The sequence below is a fragment of the Brachyistius frenatus genome, unplaced genomic scaffold (genome assembly GCF_029030835.1).
Source record: "Brachyistius frenatus isolate BFR_SWC_R1_liver_20210118 unplaced genomic scaffold, ASM2903083v1 Contig_215, whole genome shotgun sequence".
In the NCBI taxonomy this organism is placed as follows: domain Eukaryota; kingdom Metazoa; phylum Chordata; class Actinopteri; family Embiotocidae; genus Brachyistius; species Brachyistius frenatus.
Window position 1 is genome coordinate 195340 of NW_027210814.1, and position 19173 is coordinate 214512.

The 19173-nt window shown below is 41.8% G+C and overlaps 1 protein-coding gene across 1 annotated transcript; it reads left to right on the top strand.

Annotated features, from left to right (window-relative positions):
* Positions 1 to 883: 883 nt before the first annotated feature.
* LOC138633335 (carboxyl-terminal PDZ ligand of neuronal nitric oxide synthase protein-like) lies at positions 884 to 18113 on the top strand. Its single transcript, XM_069719503.1, is given in 11 exon segments — positions 884 to 1431; positions 2240 to 2311; positions 4523 to 4615; positions 4689 to 4747; positions 4874 to 4982; positions 10123 to 10252; positions 10817 to 10944; positions 14951 to 15112; positions 16079 to 16247; positions 16771 to 17019; positions 17022 to 18113. Coding segments are annotated over 11 exon segments (1560 nt in total). The 5' UTR covers positions 884 to 1326; the 3' UTR covers positions 17306 to 18113.
* The last annotated feature ends 1060 nt before the right edge of the window (positions 18114 to 19173 follow it).

Here is a 19173-nt window from a genome sequence, read left to right on the forward strand (position 1 = left end):
CTGTTAATGTCTATAAAGCTGAAGAGCTGCAGATTCAGATGGTTTTTCATATAACTGGTACGAGCACCCCTGTTCACATTGGCACATTGTTTTGACACTGATTTGATTCATTAATGACAAAAATATCAATTCTAAGTGTTTTAAAATAATAATAATGTGTATACAGCCTGTTTCTGTTGCCCCCTTTTGTGATCAAAACTGTGTTAAAGCATAAATCAAAATATGAAACAATATCAGTCTAATTTGTTTCCAAACTGTCTTTAAAGAGGGACAGAAGTCCAAAAGAAAAAAGGGCCACACTTTTGTGACTAAAGCCAGGCAATGTATGGTGTGCTTCATTAAACCTAAGTGTGCTGTCTGAAACTGCAGATTAAGTAAAGTCTATACAGTACTGATACAAAAACTCAAATCTTTTTCTACACTAAACTGTCACTGATTCATGATCATTTCGCTCCTTACAAAGGGGAGGGTTGTTGTGAGTGGCTACCGGGAAAATAAAGGTCAAAGCTGTCACCATGTCAGCACTTGGAGATCTAACAGCTCATTATGATGTCATGGAGCTCCAACAGGTTGAAATGTGTTGGCCATTGTGTTAACTAATTACAGGATCGCTGATGTTTCTTTCTTCCACTTTTTTCTTTTGCTATTAAAACTAGGCCGACTCATTTGTTGTCTATTTCTGTAGGTGGATCTGTTTCTGTGAAATTACTGGTAATATGTATTCTCATTTTACAGGAGGGAACAAAGAGCCCTTCAAGGACCTCTGGGGGCTCCTGGAATCTAAAATACTGTGATGGGGATTCATGTGTTTGTTCACTGTGATGCCACTAGATGTCACAACCAAACAGCAACTGCAGCTGTTGATAGAGCCCACACAAGGAGAGTCCCTCTTCCTCTCTCACATCTTTCATCTTATTTGATGGTTAATAAGCACCCACTGCTTCTCAATATTGATGGCTCACTCCGGTAAATAAGGTCAGGTTTTGACTCCGCGTTGCTTCGAGGAAAAAACAGCCATGTGTTGAGATCCGTGCGTCATCGGGACCCCGGCGGCGGCAGCGCGCCACTGCTTCTGTGCCTCCGACCAGACCTGAGTAAACGTGTCAGCAGCAGGTGCACTCGCCGATCGCCGATCGGTGCGTTAATTGAGCCCATCAACCAATCAATCGGTGGCGACCAGAGGCGGCTCAACCCGCATGACCTCCGGAGTGACGCGTCTCTCCGATGAGAGTGCGGAGAGAAAAGCGCCGGAGGAGATGCGCAGATCTGCAGGTCTCTCGCGCTGCCGTAAAACAAGTGTCGAGCAAGTGAGCGATCATTGAAGCGATGCCAGGAGTAACGGGCTACAATTTAGTGGATGACGCGCAGGATTTGAGGATCCCCATGCACAACGAGGAGGTGTTTAAGCATGGGGTCTGTTTCGAGGCAAAGGTAAGGACCCTCTGGAACAGATAGTAGCTTGGATGTTGTGGGTGACTGGAAGGATTTGAAGACCTCTGTCAAACACTGAGGGTTACTGGTGATACAGCCTCTAACAAATATCATTTGTTTTCATAATTGTATACATTAGTTTGTGTGTTCAGAGATTACAATAAATACATTTTGAATTTGAGTGACTTTTACATATCTTGCATATTACATATTATGATGTTACGTGGGTAAAGTGTTGCTTTAATTGATACCAATATGCAATGAATGCTGACAGCCTTTATTTCCATTTTGACAACACTGTAACTGTATGACAGTTTTAAAATGTTTGTTAGTTTAAGTTTTACACTTCTGACAGTAAAATAAGTCTGAGGGTAATAAGGCTGCAGGGAGCAATAATTTTCAAGTAATTGTCAGTTATGACTGTGTAATAGTTTGCTCTATAAACCCCCATTAATCCCAATCCCAATTTACTAGCTCCCAATGTAATTGATGTCTAATTTTGTCTGACCAATGGTCCTATTGCAAACATTAAATTTAATATAACGTAAATCAAGGGAAGGCAGCAAAGTCTCCAATCTGAGCAGCTAAAATCATCCATGTTTGCTGATTGTGAATACATTCTGGCCACTCAGGTGTACATCAAGAGTGTAAGAAGCTGCTCAAAGAAAGATCATGTACAAAAAAGCCGTGAAAGCTGGTACAGTCCAAAACAAACAATGTGCCAGGCCAGGACTCCCCACATAAATAGTAGTCGACTCTTCATCCCTTCAAACAGCTGATATTTAAACCTGTCTCTTACACTTCACAGTACATTGGCAGTCTCGAGGTGGGTCGTCCGGGCAGCCGAATGGAGATAGTCGCTGCAATGAGGAGAATCAGAGTAAGACCATCAAATGTGTGACTTCCCCCGAACCAGACACTGAACTTGACCCCCTGTTACATTCGCTGCTTCAACACATTAACAGCGACTGATGTCGTTGTGTGCACATTGAACGTCCCTCTCTCCTGTGTTTTATGCTTCACCTTGTGCACGACGCTCAGTTGATCTTCTTTAAATCACCTGCCCGTGTAAAACTACACACTGGGCAGATTCAGTGGGCTGTCAGGAGCACTTTAAATCACGATAGGATTCATACGGCAGCTTGGATTTTTCTGGCTGAGGGGAGATGCGGCAAACAGGTTTACTGTGTGTGTGGAACTATTAGAAAAAGCCAGCATTCCTCAGAGCCTCCGTTTCATTTAGACCAGACAAGGCCACAGGAAACACTGCGCTGCCTCGTCATTACCCGTCACTGCAGTGTTACGCAGAGGGTGGAGGAGGAGGATTTAGCTGCTTGTCATCTGTTGAATCTAATCTTACAACCATGTTTATTGTGTCACTCGGAGGTCGACCACATCCCTAGTGACACCCAGGGAAGACTTAATCCTGATCATCCGCATCAGTGACACTGGTTAACACAGCAGTTTAAACAGAGAAAAAGAAACCTGCACAATGCACAAGTTAATCTAAAGACCTGGCTAGCTAAAGGCATGCATTGTACCTTTTTTCATCTGTTCTTAAACAAACAAATGTTTATTGAATACTTGTATTTGTTTTATGGAAAAGCAGAGATTACAAACTGCTTTTCTGGCTTTGAAGCACAACATAAAAGAAGAGACAATGCATTTAGAGACAAATAATACAAATATTATGTTAAGGAACATAATGGTAAATATGGGGGAGATTAAAACTGAAAACATAAAAGCATGTTTGTAAAAGAGTCGGGTTGTTTGTGAGCCACGTGATGGCTCAGTAATTAAGAGCCCCTGCTTTTGGAGGGAGACAGCATCTATATATTCAACTAACTTTTCTTAAAACTCCTGTCAGGTAACACCGGAGGTGAGCTGGCACAACCTGTAGCGCTACTTTGCTTGGGGGCAACGTTAGTCGGAGTTAGTATTAGGCTGATGTGCATGAAAATGTGGCATGAATACCCCCTGTGTTCCACTTCATTGCCCTCTGACAGGAGCGTGTTCCGTGATGGATGGTCCTCTTGTCCCAGTTTATGTGGGGCCGCACTAGCCTGGATAGGACACACACACACACACACACACACACACACACACACACACACACACACACACACACACACACACACACACACACACACACACACACACACACACACACACACACACACACACACACACACACACAGAGGAGATCTGTGTCCTTCACCTGAGCAGATACAATCCAGTCTGCATGTGGAAGAAAAGTCCCACACAACAACAAGACAGATTAGCTGCATGCGAGCATATGACAAGGACACACAACACAAACATATATATAGACAATCTGCTGTGGATTTTTTTTCCCACCAGTGCCACCAGGGTTGGTAATAATAATGTTCCCTGATTTCTTTTATTCTGAAATGTCAATAAAAGAGTGAGAAGACAGCTCCAGTCCTGCTGACAACAAAAGACAGCTCTGGGTTGTTATTTTTACGCAAACCAAAGAAAAGATAACAGAGAATATCCAAGTCTGTCGTGCAGAGCGGGTGACAGTTCCTCTGCCGAAAAAGACGGGTGATTTTACAGACCTTCATTTGATCAATTAATCATCTGATGTTGGACTTTTAAAGTTTTGAAAGCCAGACGAGTTATTGCGTATAAATCCCAGTTGTTCTTAGATCTTCCGCGAGCCCTGATATTTGGAGCCAGATCCTGCAGTGGAGGCAGAGGCTACAGACTCCGGTATTAATCATGCAGAGGGATGAAAGTGTCCCGCACATGCCTGCCTCCCTCTGGGAAGTCTGCCTTTGAAAGCTTAAACAGCTCAGAGAAACAGAAACTGACAGTTTCTCAATGTTTACTCAATCTCAGATTTCCCCTGAGAAGAAGATCGGCAAAAATATCCCCCGTGTCTACATGGTTTCTTATCTCTTCTCCAATACATAATTTATCTTGTGTGAAGAGATCCATCTCAGCAGTATTATCTGGTATTTAAAGCCAGTCACACCATGTAGCATAGTAATTAGATTTATTTTTGGATAAAAAAAATGTGTTGCCAACTTTGGATGTTAATTTTACATTATTCATTCCTTCTGCACAGTATGAATTCAAGCTGAAGAACATCAAGAAAAAGAAAGTGAACATCGTTGTGTCGACAGATTTTGTCAAAGTGATCCTGCGCAAAAAGAAAAAGGTCAGTTTTTGGGATATTACACCTTGAATTGTTTGTTTTTACTGTGAACCCATGTGTCTTTACGCTGCAACAGAGAAAAGGCTGGTCGTGGGATGAGAACACCATCTTGGTGACACAGGATCCGATTTACAGGTGGGCCCGCTTTATTATATTCAATCAAAAATAATGACGCTGAAGCCAATCAACTTAATCAAACTCCTAATTATCCTAATCAAAAACCCCACTGGTCTGATTGTGTGGATCATTTTGTCTCCACAGGATCTTTTACGTCTCCCATGATGCTCAAGACTTAAAGATTTTCAGTTACATAGCGAGAGACGGGCAGAGCAACATCTTCCGGTGCAACGTGTTCAAGTCGAAGAGGAAGGTGAGTTTAACTTCTGATAAACTAAAGATGAATTGATCTCGAACAGGCAAAACTTTTGCACTGGGTGACATCTTCCTCCATTAGAATGAACATAGACTGTAGTTTATTTTGAACTGATCACACTTAAGGCTGTAAATACTAATTGAAGCACTGACTGCTCCTATTTGAGTTACATTTGTTCCAGTAGATAATTTTGGAAATTACCAGCTTTTTCTCCTCGATATGACATTGCTGTATAACTAAATTGCTTTCTCAGTTTTATTACGTTTGCTGTGTAGTCGCTGGCTGGTTTACAAAGGCAACATCTTGTTTTTTAACGAGTGACTCGTCCCATTTTATGAACTGCATCAGAGTCAGCAGGTGGTGGTTCAGACTCAGACAACAAACACACTTTGGATTAAATGCAAATAAAAGCGTTGTGCGTCAAGTCACAGTGAACTTTTATGTATAAAAGCAGAGCATGACCTTTCTCTAACCTTAACCAAGTACTGTGAGTGCCTCAACACAACCATAAAAAAAGTTGAGTGATGCTGGTGACACTACAAGTTAATATTGTACTGCAAGAGCAGACATTTTATGTTGACAGTGAATATTTTACTGATAAATTCAGAATGTATTTATCCGCAACTTTCCAAAAATGTTTCCTCATAATGTTTACCGTGTAATCTGTTCACAGTTATTCTTTCAATGCATATGCTGTTGATAATTAGATTGACAGGGATCTACTGTAATCTCCAGGAGACAGGGTTGTAAATTATTCATCTTTTTAAAAAGGTGATGTATTTGTGAGCTAATATTCTGACATTTGGGGACACTTGTTGATTTTCTTGCTGAAAGTCAGATGTAAAGATCAATACCACTTTTATATCTGTATTCTAAACATAAAGCAGCAACTGTGAGGCACAAAACTACAAGAGGAATCAGCAAGCTTGTTGCCTGGTGCACACTACAGGATTTTCAAATCATAACCTGTATTAAAAACATGGGAGATCACAGATATAATGACAGATTTAACTCATTCTTAATATTACAATCATGAGAACAGACACACCAGTCGATTCAGACTAGTGATTGCAGGGACTTGAGATCACACAAAAACTTGCGTGATCAAATGTCATTTTGTCATCAGCGTGCCATTGATCAGTTCTTTGCACAGGTGTGTGCTATGTTTTGCACCTAAAAACAAAATAGGAGAACAAAACTGTGAATGACACCATGACTGAGAAGACAGAATCAGCTTGTCTTATACATTTTGCGGTGCGAGCTGGAGGTGAGTTCCAAATAAAAATTTAATTGTTAGTCTCAAACGTGGCCTAGTGCAAGCTACTACTACAAGCTACAGTTACTGTTGTTTGCACACAGAGTGAAACTTGTGATCATTAGGAATGTAGACATTTTTTTTACTTTCTCTGATCTTTTACTGCCATGAAGAAGCTGTTTCTTATTAATGTTTCTGTGCTCTGATCTTGTGAAGCTTCAGCTCGCTCTCATTGGCTATTGCAGGTTTCTGCTCTGTATCCCCTCGTTGTTCCTTTCACACTACGGGATCTCAAGTCATAAATATTAAATATGGATGATATTTACAACTTGAACTTTTAGGGAGACTCTCATCCAGTCGGTATTATTTTTGATTACGTCTGTAAACTCAGAGCACTGGGGCAGACCAGGCCAGAATCTGGAACACCTCCATGATTGTCAGAGGTGTGAATCGGAGTTTAAAGGTAAACAAATCAGCCTGACATCACCTGTTTGTTTAATCAGCCCTCACCACTGTGAGGTTTCACTTCAGGTTTCTTTTGGATTAAACAAGACACAATGTGTTAATCAAAGCACTTCAGAGCTGCTTGTGGGAGGGTTTTGGTTCACGCTGCAGGCAGCTGCTTTGCCCTGTTCCCATTCTTTGTGCAGTGCTAAGTTGACAGGCCGCCGGCTGTGGACTCACATTTAACAAAGGGATGGGAGTGTTCTGTCAAGCTTCTCATCTTCCTTTTCTCTTTCACCGTGAATGTTTTTCCAAAATGTCTGTTGCTTTAAAATGTTTGCCTTGAGTGGGACTGAATGTGCTCGAAGCTGAACAATAGGACGTTTGGAAGTAGCTATTCAGAGACGGACAAACACATTGTTGGTTTGCGTCTCATCATGGATTTTGTTGACTTTAACATAAGCACAGATTTTCTGTGGCGTTATCCTTTAAGTGGACTGTAAACAAATATGAATACTGCAAGTCCGTCAGTGTGTTTCATTTTCAGCTGTGCAGCTCATGGTTGTAATATTGATGCCTGTTGCCTCAGTGATGTATTGACCTGTTGGACCACACACACCTGGCCATTTCAGGTGATAGTCATACCTCCTCGTCTAAAAATGAAAAACATGTTCTTCTCCACGTATCTGCATATCAAGCAAAGCTGATTTTTCCTCCATGTCAAAGGCAGAGCATCAGCATGGTTGACTCCTGTCCCTTCACCATGGATACCAGACAGACAGTGACTGAGTGAAGCTGAATACTAAGGGAAGAGAAAAGGTTTTTTTTCACTTTGCACTTAAAGACATTTTCACCAGAGCTGAACCGAACACCCACCACATTGTCAGGGACACAGCCAGTGGTGCCTCTCTGCCTCCCCTGTGGCTGCGAAGCCTTATCAGGGTGTTGCAGACCAAGCATGTGTGCTGAGTAGGAGGAGATGGACCAGCTGATAAGAGGAGATTTGATTTATTTTCATCATGGCATGTTGCAGCACAGCGAGGCTCAGATGTTAGGTTGGTGTGTCGACCCAGCCTTTTGTGCTCGGCCCTGGGAGGCCTGGCAGTTTAACTCGACAACTTAAAAACAAAATTAAATTCTGCACTGATGGAGCAATATAATCAATTTCCCCACTGCATTCCTTCATGTTATTGTTGTTGTTTTATTTAGCTATTTCTCTTGATTGAACTACATTCAAGATTGAGTTACCTTGACATATTGACTGAATGCCTTGAAGCACAATAATCCTCCAGAGGAGGCAGACAGCAATACATTTATTTCGATGCAGCTTCTGCCGATGTTCAATATGGAAAACATCACCTTTAGTGAGACTGAGGACAGACATGGTGGATGAAGTTTAATTCCAGCAGATTTAGGATGAAAAAAAAAGAAGAAAAACCTTGAAATTGATGAGGGAAGTGCTGCTGTCTCAAAGGCCACACTGAATTTTCAATCCTGTGTGTTCAATTCACATTTATGCAAGAACAAAATGTAATATTTAACTTAGGTAAGAACAGTATTGAACCTTACTGAAATAGCACACAAGAGTGTCAACAAGTATAATTTAATTGTTGAACAATCTGCCCATTACATTCTTAGTTAATGAATTGGCATATAAAATATTAAAAAAATCGTTACAATTCCTAATATTCCTAAATCCTAATGTAACATCTTCAAAACTTTTTTTTTTTTTTGACCAACAGCCCAAATCACAGAGATATTCATTTTACGATCACATAGGACAATAAACAAAATGTCAAATACACCAGTCAAGTTGCAGTTTACATTCATATTTACCCCTACTCATATCATATATGTACTGAAGACTTTGAAGTAATTCTTACTTCATAATTCACATTTGGCCAATAAAGCTGAATGACAGCAGACAATGCTCCAAATATGGATTTTGCCGCAAAGATAGAAAATATAGATGCTTTACACATCTTCAGTCCGACATCACAGAATATACAATCAGCACAGTTTCAGGGTGAACACCCAAGATAAGTGTCACCAATTTGGTATCCAACCAAATGTTAAATATGGTCACAGCCTCTCCTTCTGTTCCTGAGTTATAGTGTTGAATAATGGCCAGAAAAGTTTCTTTGCATTTTATTCTATTAGACATTTGGGTGAACTTTTGTCCTAATTAGTGCCTTAAATCCTGAGTATGGCCATAAACATGTTTTATGAGGACACAGTGACCTTCGACCTTTAATCACCAAACTCTAAGTTTTCATCTTTGAATCAAAGTGAAAGTTGGTGCCAAGTTTAAAGAAATTGCCTCCAGGCGTTCCTGAGATATCACGTTAACGGGACTGATACAGACGAACTGACAACTCAGAAACAGTGAAATGTTACCCTTGTAGATTGTAGGCTTTTGTGTAATTTGGAGGAATAGTTCGACTCTTTGGGAGATGCACTTACACGCTTCATCCTGTCAGCTCACACACCCGCATGTCTGTGAATATGAAGCTCCAACCAGCTGTGAGCTTCGTCAGACTGTTTCTTTGAAAAAGTGGGTTTTACTGGCTAAAAATATCACCCAAAGCAAATTATTATATTTCCCAAAATGTCAAATTATTCCTACAACATCACTGATGTTTTTTTTTTTATATCCACTGTACCTGCTGTATATGAGTCAGTCTCTCACCCTTCATTAGTGTATCAGGGCTGCATGTGACTCATCAAAGGAGCATATCATACCTTAAATCTTTGCACACAAACAGGATTCAAACCTTTACTGAAAATGTTTCTTCTGAGAAAACAGGATGAATATATGAAACACGTATGCGACTTAAGTGACAAATTGTCACGTTAATCCAAATGAAACTTTCCCTGATTGATGATACCAAGCTGACGCATCTACTGAACCTCCTACAGTAACAAACTTTATCTTCGCTCCTTCTGCCATCAGAGTTTCCTGCTTCTGAAATAGACCAATGCATCCCTGTGACAGCAGAATGTATACAGAGAAGAAGGCAAGGACAAGCAGCTAAAGTGCTCGCAGTATCTTCAGCTTTTAATCTCCATCTCTGCTTCTGTTTCCCTCTGTTGTCACCTCCCATTCATACCATCCATTCTCCCCCTGATTCTATTTTTCATCGTTTTTCTCGCTACCTTTGCACACATGCTCATGCTGTCACTCTTTCGCTCCACTTTTCTTCTCCTGCAACTCCTCTGGCGCCTCATTTTCTCCCCTGCTGTGTACCTTCATCTTTTTTTTTTTTGGCCTCCTCCCTTGCTGTGCTCATGCTGCTGCTTCTCTCTGCCCCTGCTTTCAAAACCGTCAACACACACACACACACACACACACACACACACACACACACACACACACACACACACACACACACACACACACACACACACACACACACACACCTTTCTGCTCCGTCACAGTCTCAGGCCATGAGGATTGTGCGGACGGTGGGTCAGGCATTTGATGTGTGTCACCAGCTGACCCAGCAGCAGAAAAGCGATGAACAGGAGGACGGGGAGGGGAAGGCGGACGAGCCGGCGGCAGTGCCAGGTGACTCAAACCTGCACACACACACACACACACACACACACACACACACACACACACACACACACACACACACACACACACACACACACACACACACACACACACACACACACACACACACACACACACACATAAAACTGCATCTACAAAACCATTCTCCTTCCCACTGTCTCTCCCCTTCTGATCCTCCTTCTGTCACACTCACATTATAAGTCTAAATCTCACACAAACTCCCAGGTCTCCTTCTCTCCTCTCTCCTCTTTTACCCTCTCATTTCACACAAACAAAAAAACTTTGAAGTGCCTGCAGAAACAAACAGTGGCAACTAAGCACACCTCTCAGAGAAAACATGTCATTATCCTCCACCAGTTTTTGCAACACTGAAGCTTAAAAAATATTTTTGGTGAGTCGTGCGAGCCGCTGATAAAAGGCTTTTCTTGTGTGGGCCTCTGCCAGTTTTCTTTTGGCCCGCTGATGCGACTGCTGTTTCTGCCTCCAGATATGTTGTAAACTATAAAGCACAAAGCATGAAAAATCCCTCCCATGCATCTGGTCTCTCTGTAGCAAAGAAGAGGTTCACGTTGTCGGAGGAGACGGACCTTGAAGCCACTACAGAGGAGAGCATTGAGTGCGTCTCTTCATCAGACCTGGAGAAGAGCAAAAAGGACGAGGCCCTCTGTAATGACGGGAAGGTAGAGTATCGAAGTTGTCCTTCCTCATTTCAGTGCTGCTCACACAAAGAACTGTTATTTTGTTCCGCACCGCAATACAGGAGGCTGTAGAAACCTTGCAGAGATGATGGGAGCTCTGTTAAGAATGATTTATGGATGCTTATTGCACCGCTCTGCATGACACAGAAGCAAAAAAAATAAAGGGCTGCAAAAAAATGTTTTTCACTATTAATAAAATGCCATTTATTTTCTACGTTAATCAATTAGATTCAGAAAGTGTCTGAAAATTATGATAAATGCCCTTCACAATTTACCAAAGTCTTTGCACCCTGCATGTTTTGTGCTGTCCACAAGCTAAAAATAAACAAACATAAAACTCTAGAAAAAAAAAAAAAAAAAAAGATCAATATGAGAAACAAACAGTGAATATTTGACTTACAGGCTGTAGACATTTGTGCTTTAAAGTATGTGTTTGCGTGCGCGTGATGGCTGCCTCGCGCATCCTGCATCTGTATGGAGCGTTAGTTACGCACATCTTCAGAAATTAATGCAAAGTTATACACAAGATGCAATATACACATGGCGGGTAAAGGCAATGTCATGATAAGTACTGGTATAGTTCTACTGTATAATACTTCAGTGGCTCTGGATGGATCTTTCCAAAGTTTTGGAAAATGACCCTAATGACGTCATTGTGATGTCGCAACTCAGGCATTGAGAATACACACTTATCCGAGCAAGTCTGCTTTACAAACTGGGGTTGTGGAGTTTGAAAGACATGGGTTTTTATCAGATAGAAACCCTCTAATGAAAGATGGTATCATGTTGCATTGTGGGTAACGCACAGTGTTTTTAAAGATTTACTTATTCTTGGGACTAAAGGTTAGGATGTGTTCACCACACAAATTTTGACACAAATTTGTTTTTTAAATCTGAAAGTAAAAACTTAAATCAACCTTCAGAATAATTTGCAAGGATATTTCAAGAACTAATCAGTTAATCAAGTCTTAGTTAAAGCATTTTTTTTTAAAAAGCCTCCTTAAACAACTTAAACTTAATACAGTAGTCACACATAATCAGTTGTTAGATTGTCTTTGTTCCTGTTGCCTTGACATAATCTTAATTTTTATAGAAGAGGATAAACAGGACATATTCTGACAGAGCATATGTAAAAAAAATATATCTTAAAGGCAGAAATGTCATGTTAATCAATAACTTTTGAGAGGCTTCCAATTCCAAAAAGGTTTGTCCTCCTAAAACTCAAATGAAGATCAGAAACCAGCTCTGAGGGATGAACAGTATAGTGAGCGACCGCCTGAAAGAAATGCTTCATGAGGCGCTTTAATATTGACTGGACGACATGGTTTATTGATGAAATCACAGCAAGGTTTTGTAGTGCTGCTCTGCTAATCCTGCGCTGTCGAACAAGCTGTTTGTCTGCTCATTTTCCCACCAGGTCTCTGAGGCACCATCAGCTTTATTACTCAAGAGAGAAAACCGGTGTTGATCTGGCGAGGTGTTAATGGGTTTGAATTGGCTGGTTTAATTTAATTATATGCTTATCTCCCAAAGAAATGAGGTTGATATTTTCATTATTTCTTCTGCCACAATGAAACAGCAGCATTTCATACGGTCAGGTTTCACGTGCACTTTTTTTTCACTCCTTTGGGTAATTTGAAGGTCAAGTGTCCTTCGCAGTCGAGTATCAATGATGAGAGAACCCACCGTATTGATCTCCTTTCTCGGATAAGGCATATAAGTCGTGTCCTTCATGGCTGCTCATCCCACTGTAACATAATTGTGAGTCATGCAGCCCAGCGGCAGCCCGTACATTCAATCTATAGATCTATTTATAGATTCACTTATTGAATCAACATTAAAGCCCCAACTTCTCAATTACATTAAATGATGCTATTCTGTTTGTTGTTTGTATATCCCTATAGGAGATTTCTTTGATGTAATACAGTATGATTTATCTTGCTGGTGTTGTGGATTCTCAAAGTGGCTCTTTAAAGCTAGAGTGCAGGACTTTTACATGAAAACAAGCTCACAATGCTGATTAAGCATTTTACCAACAGATAAGTCTCTCTTTATTTCAGTATACTGAGCTTTTAAATGTATTATCTGATGACAGATTTCAGTGCTGGCACCAGTAGAGATGCATTTTACGTCACCTGGCAATATTGTTTTTCAGAGCTGAAAGGGGGAAACAGATGCAACAGCAGTGGCAGTAAAGAACAGGCTGCAGCAGCTTAAAGTGTGGCAGAAAAAACAATAAGGTGTCCAAAAGTTTTCTGGAGTGGATGTTCCTGAAGAACTTCAGCATTCAGACGAAGGGTCAATGTCAACGAAATGACAAACACAAACACAGGTAGTCAGTGGTGTAGCTTTACCTGGCTGAAGAGTGCTCAAAGAAGAGACGGACTGAGCAAACACAGATGTTGTATTATGCTCTTGGGCAAGCTGGTATTTGTAAAATATTTGTATTAGGCTATGTAGCTACAGTATTACATGTACTGCCATAAGGGGGTGATACAAGTTCTGCACTGTAGGTTTAACTGAAATAAACCTCTACCACTGCTACAACTAATAACGCTCGTCTCTGACATCGTACTTACCCACCCGCACTAGTCACTGACTGATCTGCCCTTCAGAGTGGCTGAGACTGAAGAAAACTGAAGCTGTGAGCCATAGTCTGGTGGAGCCAGGTTAGTTTACAGTAAAAAAATTTTTTAAAAAGCACTAAAAACTGGCAGCTACCAACAGCTGTCCAAAATCCAACATCTTTACCAGCTTAAGAAAACACATTTTTGTCTCACTAGTTGGTGAACAGCAAACCTGAGCTAAAATGAGGTTGAATATTGGACTTAAATTCATCACATCATCTGAAACGTGAATACTAAATGTTGCTCCAACAGTAATCGTAGTGTGGGTGTTTTTTCTGACTGAAAACTTAAAAAGATTTCTATCCTTAACTTGTACAGTGGCAGCAGGAATGCTTTGAAGGTCTAAAACATCAGCGAATGTCATGTTTCAGTTTCAGGCCTTAAAAATCAAAGACCGAGTTCTTCTCTTTACACTAATTCAACTAGAGGTCTATCACAGAAGCAGCCAGCAATACCAAATTCTCCATCAAAAGAGCAACCACAAAGTTTATTGATCTTCATTTCTTAAGAGATACAGTTGCCACTTTGATATTTTCTTTATTTATGTCACTTGACATGGTAGATATTGCATTCATCTCTCTCTCCCTCCTCCTCCTCAGAAACTAACCACACTCCACTCTTCCAACCTCCACTTCAGTAGCACGGAGCTGTGAAACGTCAGGCCCACCACATGCCTACATTTTAAGAGTTTGCCACAAAACTCCTTCTAGAAGCGCCTGAACATCAAGCGCTGACGATATCTAAGAATGCGTGCGTGGATTTTTCCGTCAGGATGAAAACAGGAGGACTCATCGCCGCCAGCGCAGCTTCTCTTTGCATTTCCCTCCGCGAGGAGCTCAGACAGGCAGAGAGAGTCTGTCAGCTTATAAACCACTTCTGTAGACATGTTTTGACACATACAGGCTTTCTGATGTTTTTCTTTCCACTATTCCTCCATCATTTAGGATTGTTGGTTATACTACCCAGTACTTTATATCTAATTCTGTCGACTGTGCAGCTCATCCACAGACATATGTACTCTTATGTTTACTTTATTTAATATGGAAATATATGAGATTTTTGTTGTTTGGCAGCAATCCATCCACCCGCAGTTGGACTTATTGAGTGGATCATTAGATGTGTTTTTTAGTGGATTTACTTGGTCAGAAGGTGTAGACTAAGGTGTAGACTAAGGTGTAGGTTGGTGAAACTAGTCTACAATTGTGTGCCAAGCTTTAAAAAAAAAAAAATTTGTAATGACAAATATTCGAACTGGACTGAACAAAGTGCTTTAAAATCCATGAAGAAATATCCAACTTTACTGTGACTTTTATATGTTGTGAGATTCAGTAGTGCCTGATTTACCGTTGTCTCCGCTGTAGGTATCCGATGACCCCTCTCTTCTGCTGAGCTCTCCCATCCTCGGAGCCTCTGTGTCGGGTCAGTCTGCAGCCGAGGCGTCCCGCTCTGCTGAGCACCAGGTCCAGCTCCTTCAGAAACAGCTGCAGCAGCAGGAGCAGCAAGCACTGGCAGCTTCAGCTCAGGTCCTGATTATATTTTTTGTTCTTTGAAACACCATCTAAGACTTTTTATTTTCCTTTTCTTCTCTTCTGTTTATGGTGAAACTCCTATGGCAGGATTGGTTGCACACAGTATTTTCAATTTGCTCAATTTAAGTGCAAAGCCTTCAAAATTAACAGTCAGAACTACAACTCCAATTACACATCCAAAAAAGACAAACTGTATACGAGCGTGGATCAAAAAGTTCTGAGTCTGCTCCTGTTGTTTGTGATGTAGCACAGCAGAGCAATGCATGGCGATAAGGAGGAAAAAGTACCTTTCATAAGTATTTCAAGCTACATTGCTGGATCAGCATCATCACCTGAATTACTCAGGTTTTTGTGACCATTGGTACCTGAAACTTGAGGAGAGAGCACACGTACAATTTTGTTTAAAACTTGGGAAATCAGCAACACAGACCCTTAAAATGCTTCTGAAAATCCACGGCCATGAAACAATGAGCCAGGCGGTGTTTTGAGGGGCATTTGCGTTACAGAGGGGCAGAATTTTCCTGTTGATGACTGAAGAAGGCACGTCAGGTTAGGAGCACAACCGTGTGGGTTTTCTTTGACATTCGCGGGGTTGTGCAACATGAATTCGTCCCGCCGGGTCAGACTGTCAACACAGAGTACTACTATGACATTTCGAGACGTCCAAAAGAAAACATTCATTGCAAACGACCTAAACTGTGGCACGATGGCACTTGAATTCTCCAACATGACAGTGCGCCCGCTTACAACGCGTTGAAAACAGACAGATTTCTCGCGTGCAACAACATAATCGTCGCTCCCTACCACACCTCCTCACCAGATTTGGCTCCCTGCTGCTTCTTTCTGACTCAAAATTTGATGTGAATAATTTTTTTCCGGAGGTTTGCACACACTTGTTCCTGCTGGCAACCTGTTTATGTGTGATCTCGATGATGTTTGTGTTTGTGGCGGTGTGTTCAGGTGCATGTGCTCCAGGAGCAGCTGTCGGTGGAGGCGTGTGCGCGGGCTGAAGCCCAGGCCAGAGTGCAGAGGCTGCTGCAGCAGAACACAGACCTGCTGCAACATATTTCACTGCTGGTCAAACAGATCCAGGAGCTAGAGCTTAAAGCCGCCGGCCAGTTAACATCTAGTGAGTAGACATCAGCTTTTATTCTTGACTGAACACTCCGCTTCCTTCCTCCTTTATAGTGCATATTTTAGTTTGTGTCACTGCCTTTAATCTTACTCTGCTCCGATGTTTTCTCCCCTGATAATTCCTGTCATAAAAGCCTCCTTTTCCCTACATCTCTTTTCTCAAATCAGTTTATTTCCTGCCTTTCCTTTCTTCCATCCTGTTCTCATGGCTCTTTTTTCTCATCCATTTCTGGCATGCAATTAATTATCCCATGGCAGCCCTCTCAGAGGATTCAATACTGCTCTCTGTTCTCCCCTCCCTGCATTAAACCAGTGCCACTGGCAACACGCTCCCATATAGTCATGAATTATCAAATCCTTTCAGCACAGACGTCATTCCACTCTATCTCATCTGTTTTGCTCTTTTTATTCTGTATGTCTTGTATTTTTGTTTAAATGATGTAAAAAAAATTGTTTTGTTTCTTCCTATATATCTGTCTCTTATTCTTTCTGCTCATGTCTCTGTTACTCGTCCTTAGTGGGCTCCCAGGACAGTCTTCTGGAGATCACTTTCCGCGCCAAGCCCCCCAGCGTGTCCCCTGAACCCCTCACGCCTTCTTCTTCATCTACAGGCCCATTAGCAGCTCAGTCCCAGCTCCAGATTGGAGACAGTGCTTGGATCCCCGCCCTGCCTGGACCCGGCTCTCCTGGCACCACGGGCCCCGACACCATCCCTCTGGGGCTCCGCGGGAGCGGAATCCGGCTGGAGTGCTTCCGCTTCTCCCCCGCGGGCCCGACAGCCAGGAGCAGGGCCTGGATCCGGGGGAGACTCCCAGTGACGGCGCCCCGGATGAAGGCTCGCCGCTGGGCGAGCAGGTCCTTGGTGCCCTGGAGCTACTTCGTTTCAGGGAGTCCGGGATCGGATCCGAGTACGAATCAAACACGGATGAGAGCGATGACCGGGACAGCTGGGGGCAGGGGGAGGGGATGGGGGCTGACAGCGGCGCTCGACTCTTAAATGTGCTGAATGCAGACAGTCTGGCGGACTGCTTAGGCGATGAGATGGCTGTTTAGTGGTGCTCTGAAAGCTGCACCGGGCAACTTTGCCCTTATGCACCACCCCAACGGGAAACAGGTGAAATTCAGAATCTGAAGGACAACATTATACCGAAGTTATGTATTATGATAGAAAAATGCATCATCTGCAGGTATAAATCCCCTGTGGCGCTCACTCATCCCCATGCTGGCAAAAGTTTTACATTTTGTAAAGTTTTGCTTTGCCCCTTCTTTTACTCTAAGAACATGTCCTACATATATGACTCATAAAATCCAAAAATATGAACAGAAATGATGAAAGTATAATTAAATTGATACATTTTCATTTTAGATGAAAGATGACTTGATAAGACCATTAATGATTACATGAATAATTAGCAAGCGCATGTTCAATGACATATGCTCACACTGAACAGTGATATAGTGGAACTGACAGTAAAAGCCTACAGAACACTCATTAAACATATTGTTTACAAATGAAGCTTATTTTTGTAAAATTGTTGATGTCTAACAAATTAGAGTCTACACCCATGCTAGTGGCTCTGAGAAGCAAAACTAAATGCTTACATGCACACACAGCTTTATCCTACACATGGCACAAATCAGCAGCAAGCGCAAGGCCAGCATCTTTTCCAGTTTCAGACCGATGCAGCTGGCATTTTCTCATCCAGCGCCTACGTGGTTTAAATGTACTTGCACCCACTTCACAAGCGTGTTATTGGTCTTAAAATGGGATGTGGTCAGGCGCATTATTGGCCCGTTGGTATCTTAAGAAAACTGAAAGCGAATGACCAACAAAAAACCTGATCTTAAGTCAATGACAAACTATTTTTATGTTTTTTTAAGGGGCACATTATTAAGATAATATTGTACGCCTACATCGATGGATGGGCACACAGGAATATGAAGCAGGGCATGAATATGTAAAAGATTAAAAATGATTATTATTTTGCACATCAGTCTGCTTGTGCACAAATAGATCTGTTTCCTCTGCAGAGAAGCGTTCTTTCCTACTACTTATCAAATCAGGCAGGTGCACATGACCTTTTAAAGGGAATGGGAGATGACACTGTACTTGGTTTAATTCATGTAACACCCACAACACAGCTATGTTTAGTTGAGCGAGAGTAACTCCGCTCTGAACCATGCGCCTTACTTTACTCTCAGATTTTCTGCCATTAAACTATAAGTGAATTTGAAAGCACGCTAAATGCACCTCAGCCATGAGCTTTAGACCGTGCGCTTAGATCGTTGAACTATAACCCACAATATTTTCCACGCTCACCTTGATTTAGTGTCATCATGCTTATCAGCACAGAACAGAAATTTCAACCAAGGCTGCTGGGAACGTCACTATTTTGCAGATATTCGATTATAAATCTAAGTATCAGATACCACCTTAATAATTTTATAAATCTTATACATTTTAATGAGTTTCACACTAGATACGTACATCGGCCATGACTTACTGTAATTCAGAAAACTCAAACACACCTCTGTTTCCCAGCTTCATGGTGACAGGTGCACTTCTAGACAAAGATTTGGCCCAGTGCAGCTTCACTCAAACCCCTGGCTGTCAGATGGTGTAAACACTGTGGTGTTTCAGGCTCTGTCTCTGAAACTCTCCGCTGTCTCTTAGTGTGTGCGCTACATACCACGCTGTGTGTCTGATGGTTGTTGTTCCTTACATACATTTGACTCCCTGACTCTGAGCTCGCTGGGCTTTTTACACTGTGGATATGTCTGTGTTTATGGATTTGTGACACATTGGCTGTGAGCACGGTCATTTTGTGCTGTTTTCTGATGAACATCTAGAAAGAAAAGACGTCTTTGCCATGCCTGTCTGGATGTGCTAACACATTGAGTGTGGGAATTCAAACCTTTGT